The sequence below is a fragment of the Ceratotherium simum genome, chromosome 29 (assembly GCF_057802395.1).
Source record: "Ceratotherium simum simum isolate JZ-2026a chromosome 29, ASM5780239v1, whole genome shotgun sequence".
NCBI lineage: Eukaryota > Metazoa > Chordata > Mammalia > Perissodactyla > Rhinocerotidae > Ceratotherium > Ceratotherium simum.
In genome coordinates, this window is record NC_141928.1 from 13,688,567 (window position 1) to 13,700,168 (window position 11,602).

The 11,602-nt window shown below is 39.6% G+C and overlaps 1 protein-coding gene across 1 annotated transcript; it reads right to left on the bottom strand.

The window, feature by feature from the left end:
• Positions 1–10,059: 10,059 nt before the first annotated feature.
• On the bottom strand, positions 10,060–11,001 carry LOC101390970 (olfactory receptor 1J4-like). Its single transcript, XM_004423413.2, has one exon. It carries the CDS (start codon positions 10,999–11,001, stop codon positions 10,060–10,062), a length of 942 nt encoding a protein of 313 aa, XP_004423470.1.
• Positions 11,002–11,602: the final 601 nt, after the last annotated feature.

Below are 11,602 nucleotides of genomic sequence, written 5' to 3' on the forward strand. Positions count from 1 at the left end.
GAAACACAAGCACATGCACTGTACAACACAAAAATAAAACACCTAGCAACACATATAAATCATATATCACATGTATATAACTCATATTCTGTGTCTAGATTGACGCATGCAAGCACACACAAAACAAAAATACACAAGACTTGTTTTGTGGCCTAACATGTGGTCAATCCTGGAGAATGTCCCATGTGCATTTGAAAAGAACGTGCATTCTTCGGTTTTTGGATGGAATGCTCTGCATATATCTACTAGGTCCATCTGTCCTAGTGTATCATTTAAGGCCAATATTTCCTTATTGATCTTCTCTTTGGATGATCTACCCATTGGTGTAAGTGGAGTGTTAAAGTCCCCTACTATTATTGTGTTTCTGTCTATTTCTGTTTTTATGTCTGTTAATAATTGCTTTATATATTTAGGTGCACCTACATTGGGTGGGTAGATATTTACAAGTGTTATATCCTCTTGTTGCATTGTTCCCTTGATCATTACGTAATGCCCTTCTTTGTCTCTTTTTACAGTTTTTCTTTTAAAGTCTATTTTGTCTGATATGAGTACTGCTACCCCAGCTTTCTTTTCATTGCCATTTGCATGGAGTATCTTTTTCCACCCCTTCACTTTCAGTTTGTGAGTGTCTTTAGGTCTGAAGTGTGTCTGTTGTATGCAGCATATATATGGGTCTTGTTGTTTTATCCAATCAGCCACCCTATGCCTTTTACTTGGAGCATTTAGTCCATTGACGTTTAAAGTAGCTATTGATAAGTATGTACTTACTGCCATTTTTTAACTTTTGTTTTTCTCAGTGTTTTAGTAGTCCTTCTCTGTTCCTTTCTTCTTCTATACAGAATTGATGGTCTCTTTAGTTTGACCCCTGTCTGAAAGCTCTACTCTTTAACTCCCCTCCTCCCTCCTTTTATTAGTTATTGTTATTAATCTCTTACAGTGGATAATTAATAATTTATCATAGGTATATATGTATAGCAAAAAATATAGTGTATGTAGCTTTTGGTACTATCCACATTTTCAGGCATTCACTGAGGGAATTGGAACTTACCACCCATGAATAAGAGGGGACTAATGCACATCAAGTTATATATATTATATATTATGTGAATTACATATCATGTGTGTGTGTATATATATATACACATATATACATGATTATATATCCTGTATATTATATACACACATGTGTGCATTTGTGCCATCTCTGTCCCTTACTGTACGGTTGTAGGCCTACAGTATTTATATCACTTATGTTTTTATTTTTTAAAAGCTAAAATTGGTGAAACAACACAAATTCTAATCACGGCTGTGAAGATTTTTTTTAAAACTAGGAATGTAAGGGAGATGTCTGCTTTTAATTAAGAAATGTAGGCAAAGTCCTTAGCCAAATACACAAATGTTTATCATTCTTATGAAAAATAGGACTATTCTAGTTTGGGAGCTATTCCGCAATCAAGTGGTTTTAAGTGACCAGCCACTTCTAGAGTGCTAATGAATTTCCAGCTCTAGGTCAATGGGACCTGGCCGGGTTCTATGGAGGAAAGTGACCATGTTCCAACAACATCTCCTCAGCACTGGAGTCATACATTACTGTATGCATATTACCATTTTCTGTAAATTAAATATTGTCTAGCATTAGCTACTTCATGTTGTCAATGTAATATGACTGTGTGATCAGAGCCTGTGCTCCTAACCACTACACATGGAAACTTCCCCTTTCATTGGTTAGAGCTGCAAGGAAGCCCAAGTTGTTGAAAATTTTGTTAGTCCTTGCCTATGTAATTTCATTCATTCAAATTAATGTATTTTCCAAATGACAAAGTATTCTCACATACTTTAAGTTCTATTTAAACAATAAATATTTACTGAGGGCCTGTAAGGTTCACAAGACAAGAGTAATTCTTTCCATTTCATAGATATGGAAACTGAGGCCAAGGTTTTAAGTAACTTTCCCAAGCTCTCTTTGCTATTTGATGGTAATTCTGCACTCTAACTTCACACAGCAGGATGCCTAGAGTTGTTGCCTGAAACGTTTAGTGAAAGTAAAGAGTTACAAAACTCTGTGTGATTCAGTCACGTTCAGTTATATGAAAATTATAGCAGATCATTTTCAGGAAACAAGGAGTCCTTGGAGTCTGCTTATCTCAGCCAAATGTGCCCAGGAAGGAGGGCACTTAAGGAAACGTTTGAAATCATAGGTGCAAATCAGATGTCCACACACACACGTGCACACCCAGCCACACATTCACGACAGCAAGCGGCACTCACAGTCTCATTACTGAGAGGCATGCTTCGGCCCGTTCTGACTCATCCCTTTCCCAGGGGAAGGCAGTCAGTGGCGGGCAGTGAAGCCTATTCAGTCACAGGCACAGTCAATAAACCACCGCCAACAACCAATGCACGTGAGTAACATACACATAGTAAAATATACACAGACAAAGCAAACAGTACACACTCTTGCTCTCACACAAGAATGTGTCACCTAAAAACACAGTTCACACATAAACTAGCACACACTGCTGAGCAGAGGTTTGAGCCCTCTCTGACTTGGGATCCTTGGTGAGGTTGGGCATCTTCTTCAGGAGCGGAGACAACAATCTCACTCCTGATGTTGAGCTCTCATCCACTCAGCTGTGATGAAAGCATTTAAGATCACAAGCATGAGTCACAGGTCTCTCATCACACATTAGGAGGCTGATAACTTGGTCTACAAGTGCTACAACACAGCCCAAATTGGGTCTAACTTAGGAAAAGAATCAGGCTGTGAATCAGATACATAGTACACACACACACACACACCACTATCAAACAATGCAAATACAAGCGTGCACATACACACATGCACACACGCCCACACACATCTGTGAACACAAAGGCACACAAACCCACAAGCACACAGACAGATCCACCGCCAAGTGCAGATTTCCAGCTCCCTCTGACCTGTGCTCATCTTTGGTGACCTCAGACACTTTCTGCTCCAGACTGTTGCCCAAATCCTCAGTTTCTCTACAGCAGACTCAGTACCCAGACAAATAAAGGAAATATCTGAGGGGCCAGCTCCGTGGCCTAGCAGTTAAGTACGCGGGCTCGCTGCTGGCGGCCTGGGCGCGCATGATGCACTGCTTGTCAGGCCATGCTGTGGCGGCATCCCATATAAAGTGGAGGAAGATGGGCACAGATGTTAACCCAGGGCCAGTCTTACTCAGCAAAAAAGAGGAGGATTGGCATGGATATTAGCTCAGGGCTGATCTTCCTTATAAAAAAGAAGAAAAATATCTGAGGCCTCAGCACTTTCATATTCCTTAACCAGCTACAGAGCAATGAGCCAAAAGAAAACATTTTCATTACCAGCGAGAGAGCTGAAACAAAGTCCCCAAGCTTCTGCCTAATTACTTATTGTCCTTTAGGGAGTTATGGATCCAGGAGCCCCAGGGGACTGGAGTCCCAGGTGATCGTGTCCTTGATGCCAGCAATGCCCTTTCTTCTTGGGCACGGTCCCAGCTGTAACAAAGGATTTTTAAAAAGTTTTATTTTGAAATGATTGCAAACTTATAGAAAAGTTGTGAAAATGATACAAAGAATTCTTGCACACACTTCACCCGGGTTTCCCCAACGACTAACATTTTACTCTGTTTACTTATGTGTGTGTATTTTAGGCTTAGATTTTCAACATGTCTACCACAGTGCATTTTATCAGAAGGCACATGATATCAATTTTTCCAATTACTAGCGCTTTTATCCTTGATAAGGTGGTATCTGCCAGGTTCTCTACTGGAGAGTTACTATTTTAAACTTTGTTATTAGTAAGTATCATTTCAGTAGTTATTTTGAGAATATAAAACTATAACCTATTTTTCTAATTAAAATTTCACCCACTATATTTCACATCCATTGGTCATTCTTATAGGAAAAAATTATTGCAAATGTGTTGGCCAAATGGTGATTTTATAATTCTATCATTTCTTCTACGTTTACCACTTGTATTTTCCTTTAAGAAGGAACTTTCCATCAGCCGCCCCACTCATTTATTTTTTCATTGATTTAATTATATTATTATGGACTCGTGGGTTCCTATTTATCTGAGACATAGTCTATTCCTGGTGTTATTCATTTTGAAGCTCAAATTACTCTAGATTTGGCCAGTGGGGACCCCTTTGAGTTGGCATTGTGTCCCCAAGATTCATTGAGCACTTTTTACTTTCAGACTCAGCAAAATTTTCTTGGATAATCTTGGGAAGTCCTGGCCCTGGCTCCGGAATCAGCCATTCTTCTAAGTATGTTGGTTCCATTAAGAGGAGAAGGGTAAAGAGCAAATTTGGCATTATGTGTGTTCATTACTTTCAAGGCTTCTAAATGATCTCAGAGGATGCAGCTAGGCTATATACATAAAAGAAACACAGGAAGTAGAGACTAGAAACTAATAAACTAAAGGGATGCTTACCCAAGGAGGTGGGTTAGGAGTGGGTCTTAAAGAATGGGGAAAGGGAACAGTATAGATATTGGCACATACAACATATAAGTTTTAATGTATTTATACACTTGTTTTTGTGTGAAGAAGATCGTCCCTGAGCTAACATCTGCCAAGCCTCCTCTTTTTTTGCTGAGGAAGACTGGCCCTGGGCTAAGATCCATGCCTATCTTCCTCTACTTTATATGGGACGCTGCCACAGCATGGCCTGACAAGCGGTGCGTCGGTGTGCGCCCGGGATCCGAACTGGCGAACCCCGGGCCGCCACAGTGGAGCGCACGCACATAACCGCTTGCACCACCGGGCCAGCCCCTATTTATACATTTGAAAAACCATGGTTCAAGTTGCCCTATCCAATTCTAGTTTGACAACACAGAGTCCTTTCCAGCCTCTCCTTTTCCATGCCCATGGCACCTTTCACTGATAGTGAAGAGTTATTCCCTTTTCCACAATGTTTACTTATTTGTTTAATCTTTGAACACATGTCAAGCAATTTCAGAATCTTAAACTCATACCACTGTTAATGACACATTTACTGCAGCTCAAAAACTTTGTTTACAGTTTTTCTTTATTGTGATTGTATATAGACAAAATTCTGTGTTCAAGAGTATTACTTAGGTTTGTCATTTTATTTTCCCATTTAGTCTAATTATGGGATTAACTTTGCAATATAGTTAGTTTCATTTGTTTTGTTTTATTCTATTTTGCTTTATTCCCCACCCTCTTCTATTTATTTTTAGTAGGTAAAAGAAAACATAGCCAAACTATACCATTAAATGCACTCATCTCCTCATCTTTTCTACCCCATTCTACCCACCTACTGTAGGTAAGCAATCTCACTAGTTTCTGATTTATTCTTCTTGTGTTTCTTTTTTCTCAAATGGGCAGATATATGTATGTTTTCTTTCCCCTTCACTTTTATACAAAAAGTAGCATGCTATAGATGCTTTATAACATTGTTTTATTGCCTTTAACAAAATAACCTGGAATGCCTCCATATTGATTCATAGATATATTTGTCATTATTTTTTCACAGCTGCAAAACACTCAATTGAATTGACATTCCATAGAGTTTCCTTTTGAAGTCCTTGAATAAGAGGTAGTGGTGATGAATGTACTAAATGCTACTGAATTGTATACCTCAAATGGTTAAAACTATAAATTTCTTGTTATGTATACTATTCTACAATAAAAAAATTTTAAACAGAAAGGAAGAAGTAATCTCAACATAAAGCACAGAAAAGAATTATAAAATAATAATATATGATTAATAAGTTAAAGGAAGGTGAATGGAATAATAAAATATATATTTAATTAATCAAAAGGGAGAAAGAGAAGAGAGAACAAAAACTAAACAGATGTCTCAAATAGAAACTGTATAGTAATACGGAAAATATAGATTCAAATATATCATGATTACATTAAATGAAAGTAGATCAAATTCTCCAGAAATGTAATGATTGTAGATCCAAATAAAAAGAGCAAAACCCATGTTTACACTGTTAACCACGGACAGCTCAAAAATATAAGGACATAGAAAACTTTAAAGTAAAGTGATGGAAAAGAAGCACCATGTAAACACTAACCGAAAGAAAGCTTGTATATCTATACTAACATCAGAAGAAGTAGATGAGACGTTAAGGGAGGAGTCAGGGATAGAGATAATGAGAAATATTTCCTAATTATAATCTCCTAATTATAAGTTCAGTGGTGTGCTATTAAAGAAATAAAAAATGGCTCTCTCTCTTTTTTTTTTACAAAGTCGTGCTTTGTAGCATTTGCCAATTTCCATAGTTTCAGTATTCCCATTGTGGTGAATTCAGTCTACCAACATGATGACTTTGAATGTAGAGTTGGGAAGAAATGTGCACCCTCAGCTTCAAACCAATGCCAGCCAGCTTCAGCAAACCACTACGTAAAAGAATCAGTCCATCGGAAGCAGATTATGATGCTAAATCTGTGTGTCCTAAATAACATAGTATAAAAAAATGTGTAAGCAAAAACTGACATAACTAAAAGCCGAAAAACACAAATCCACAATCATGAGTGTGTGAGACATTTTGCATAAGATTTTGCAAATATCTTATAAGAGATGATAAGCACACAGAAAACAATTAACTAGGGATACAGAGTATTTAACAATCCAAGTAGAAAACTTGATCTAGTTGACATATTAACAAGGCTATACATAACAATAGAAAGTGTATTTTTTTAAAGTTCTATGGAGTTGTCAACCATATGATAATTTTAGGAGATACATCTCAAAGTGCTCATGACTGTAATAAGAGGATTTAGTGATTGCCTCTTAAAGAAGTTAGCCCTATTGACAAATATTTCTAGGGCCTGTTTTACATCTCTATTCTTCAGGCTAAAGATGAAGCATTTCAGCATGGGGGTAACTATTGCATGCATGACCAAAGCAATTATGAGTTTGTCATTGGATTCCTATGATAAGGAGAAAAAGTAAACACCTGCAAGGGTCCCATAGTATAAAGACATCACAAAGAGATGGGATCCACAGATAGAAAAGGCTTTAAAAAATCTCTTGGTGGAGGGGACCCTCAAGACAGCAGTCCGTATATGGATATATGAGCCCAAGATACTAATCAAAGGCATCATGAGGAGCATTCCTCACATGGTGAATATGATCAGTGCACTGGGAAAGATGTTGGAGCAGCTCATCTTCAGGAGAGCAGGGATGTTACAGAGGAAGTGGAAGATGATATTGTGAGCACAAGACAATTAGGCCAAGAGGAGGATGGGCAACAAGCCATGGATACAACAGAAGAACCAAGACCAGCTGCTAATAAGATACACACAACCTGCCTCATGATGGTGGTGTAGTGGAGAGACTGAAAGATGGCCACATACCTATCATATGCCATCACGACAAGAAGGAATTGTCAAGACAACCAAAATCTATGAAAATATACATCTGAGAAATGCACCCAACATAGGGGATGGATTTCTGCATGTTTGTGTGAATCTTTGGAACCATAGTAGTTGAAAGGGAAACGCCAGAGAAGGCCCAGCAGCTGAGGAAGAAGAAATACATGGGAGTGTGGAGGTGAGAGTCCAGCCTGATGAACAGGATGATGGGCAGGTTCCGCATAACCACAGTCAGGTACGTGCCTAGGAACAGGGTGAAGACCAGGCCTTGCTGCTCTGGCCAGATACAGAACCCCAGGGGGAGGACATCAGACATGCTGCTCTGGTTGTCAGGCCTCGTACTGCTCTTCTATATGCTGAGGATGAAGAAGGTTTTGGATTCTCAGAAACCTAGAAAGGATGATCAGGACCATCACATGTCATACTGTAATTTTCTGGTAAAACAATGAATTTTTAAATACACTCATTAATTTCTCACACCTGTGGATGCATGCATCTTTGCTCCATCCCATTCTGGCTTCAGGGAAACATCACACCCAAAAGCAGCCAGCAAGATCTCGCTGCTCAGAAAAAAGAAGGTGTTCATTGTTTCATTCAACCATTGTTTACTGAATATTGAGTCTGAACATGGACCTCTACTAGGGACTGAGAGTGCAGCAGTGAACAGAAAGTCATGGTCCCTGCCCTCTGTGACTGTAGATCTTGATGAGCATAGAGAGATAATTTACAACATCAAGACAGAGCCAAACCATAATAATTCACTGTGGCAGAAATAGTAGGTGAGCCTCCACAAACTGGTATCATTTGTTTCTGCTTTAAAGTAACGTGGGACACCAGTGCTGAGACAGCATTGTTGAAGGGTTGTCACACTCCCTCGTGTGAATTTGGCTGGGTCCCCATCACTGAGAGCTATAAACTCATGGTCACTCTAGAAGTGGCTGGTCATTTAAAACTGTTTGATGCCAGAATAGCTCCCAAACCAGAATTGTCCACGTACTATCTTTTACAAGAACGCTGAATATTTTGGTGAGCATTTGAGTACTAGGCCAAGGACTTTACCTACATTTCCCAATTAAATCTACACAGGAAAACTTCCCCCATCATTGGTTAGGAGGGCCAGGCACTATGTGTTGATTTATGGCTGCAAAGAAGCCAAATCATTCAAAATGTTCTTAGATCTCTGCCTATTTCTTATAATTGATGTTGATCTATTTTACAATTGACAAAAGACTCTCACATTCAATATCATTTATTGAAACAATAAATATTTATGGAGGGCCTGTAACTTTCATGAGGCAAGTATAATTCCTTCCAATTTTTAGATTGAAACCTGAGGCCAAGGAGTGAAGTGATTTTCTCAAGTTCTCAATGCCAAGGAGTGGAGTGATTTTTTCAAGTTCTCAATGCCATTTGCTGGGGGTTCTGCACTGTAATGTCACACAGCATGACGCCTAATGTACCTCTGCCTGTTACATTAAGTGAAGATTTAAAACACTCTGATTGACTCAGTCACACTAAAGTATATGAAAATCAATGCAGATCCATTTCAGAAACGGGGAGTTGCTTGGAGCTAAGTTTATCTCTATCAATCGTGCTCCAGAGGAAAGTAATGAAGGAAATATTTGAGTCTTGGGGAAAATCAGAAGCCCCCAAACACACATACAAATCACACACAGACACACATAAACACACACACACACATTACTGATTTAGAGATTCCAGTCACCTGTGACCAGTTTCCTTCCTAAGGGAAGGATAGCCAATATGTGGTTCAGGTCCTAAACATCATATACATACATGAAGGTCATAAATAACATGCAAAGTGAGATACACAAGACACAACGATGTACCATTCACCCACAAACACACTCACAATGCACATCAACACACCTGACACAAGACACACCTGGACTTTACTAAAACTAAACATTACAAAGTTTACTGAATATATGTAGGTTTGGAAAACAATAGACAAGAAAGAGGAAATGAGCAGCTGATTTATATCTCATTTACTTCAACAGATAGAAACTTTGAGTGATAATTAAAATCTATATTACCTATTGCTGAGTAGAATTTTTTTAACCTATCAAAACAATGTTCCACAAAACTTAAACTGGCTCTGCTTGAGGGTCCAAATGTACACTTCATTATAGATAAAGTGAGGCACCATAACACAGTTGAGAATTATGACCTTCTACCACCTGGGAGTCAGAAACTCAGGGTGTGAGAAGGTACAGCTTAGTCCAAAAGACAATCACATTTCATACCTCTGACATTGGCCTAAGACAAAATTGGTCTATCTTTAAGAAAGAAGCATAAAATGCCATTTCCATGTTTTTCTTTTGAGAGAGGAGGTTGACGTACTTTGTTATCTTAGCAAGTCTTTCATCTCTCCTCAGAAAGATAAAACAGTAGTGCAAACTATTCAGAATGATCAATCATACAGCCAACTAATAAGGAGTTTGGCACTTGGAAGACTACAAAGGTGAATTGTGTTGTGGGCAATGCCATATCTAGGGTTAAGGAAAAATAAATGGACCACAGATGTGACAAAAGTGAAAGGCATAGGATCCAATAACGTAACTGTTCATTTGAAGGACAGTTGGGAGGCTGCTAGAGACATGGGTAGTCAACACACAATTTTTCAAGAGGGCATCTCTGACAAGGTCAGTGGCTGAAATAAGAACGTGATTAGGTAATAATCACTTGGCAAAAAGGCTATTGTTTCTGAAAAGAAACCCCAGAGCCAATTTCATGTCTCTATTCCTTAGGCTGTAGATGAAGGGGTTCAACATGGGGGTCACCACTGTATACATCAGTGAGGCAATCACGTCTCTGTCATTGGAGTTGCTCGAGGAGGAGGAAAGGTACAGTGCTATAATTGTTCCATAGAATAGAGACACAACAGAGAGGTGGGAGCCACACGTGGACAAGGCTTTGCAGATCCTTTTGTTAGAAGGGGCCCTCAGGATAGAGGCCCCAATGTGGCCATAAGAGACCAGGATACCACTCAATGGAAAAACGACAACTGCAGCCCCTGCAGTGAATACAACCAGCTCATTGAGAGACGTATTTGAGCAGGACAGCTTGAGTAGAATGGGGAGGCTGCAGAAAAAGTGGGGTATAATGTTGTCAGCACAGAAGGACACCTGGGCTAGGAGGAGCGTGTGCAGGAGGGCACTGCCACAGGAGAGAATCCAGGAACCAGCGACCAGTAGCACACACAGCCCCTCCCTCATGATGGTGGTATAGTGTAGGGGGTGACAGATGGCCACGTACCTGTCATATGCCATCACTGCAAGAAGGAGATTATCCACACACCCAAAAAGTATGTAAAAATACATCTGTGAAATACACCCTGGATAGGAGATGGATAGGTGCTGAGTCTGCATGTTTAACAGCATCTTTGGGACAGTGACAGATGAGAAGGAAACATCCGTGAGGGCCAAGTGGCTGAGGAAGAAGTACATGGGGGTGTGGAGGTGAGAGTCCAGCCTGAGGAGTAGGATGATGAGCAGGTTTCCCAGCACTGTGGTCAGGTACGTGCCCAGGAACAGAGCAAAGAACATGCCCTTTTGCTCTGGTGGGATGGGGAGCCCCAGTAGGAAGAATTCAGACACACTGCTCTGATTCTGCCTCCTCATGTTCCTTTTCTGTCTTCTGAGAATGAAGAGAAATGGGACATCAGGAACTTAGAAATACTAAGCATCACAATTCCTGTATGGTCACATACGTTCTTTCTCCAAGTGACTGTGTCATTGCACACACAAATCTCATTGCATTACTTTATCTTCAATAGAAATCAAGAATGACTCATTTTTCTTTGCTTCTTTTTTAACTCATGTGGAGACACTATGATAGACAGTAGGAGAGAGTAGTAAATAAGACATGGTCCCTTCCTTCAGGGAGCTCAGATCCTAGTGAGCAACCTCATCGAGTACTGATTAAGAGCATGATTCTGCAGCCAGACTGCTTATGTGCTTGTGTCTGATGCTCACTTATCCCAATTGTTGCTCTCTCTCCTTCCCCCTCTCTCTCTCACACACACATACACATACATGCCACTTTCAGCACTATTGGGAGGATTAAATAAGTGTATCATGTGCAAAATAAGTGCTCAACATGCAAACTCACATCATACCTGGCTATTATCAACAAGGAAGAGAGAAAATAGCCATTGTTGGTAAGGATGTGGGAAAATTGGAACCCTTGTGTATTGCTGGTAGAAATGTAAAATGGTGCAGA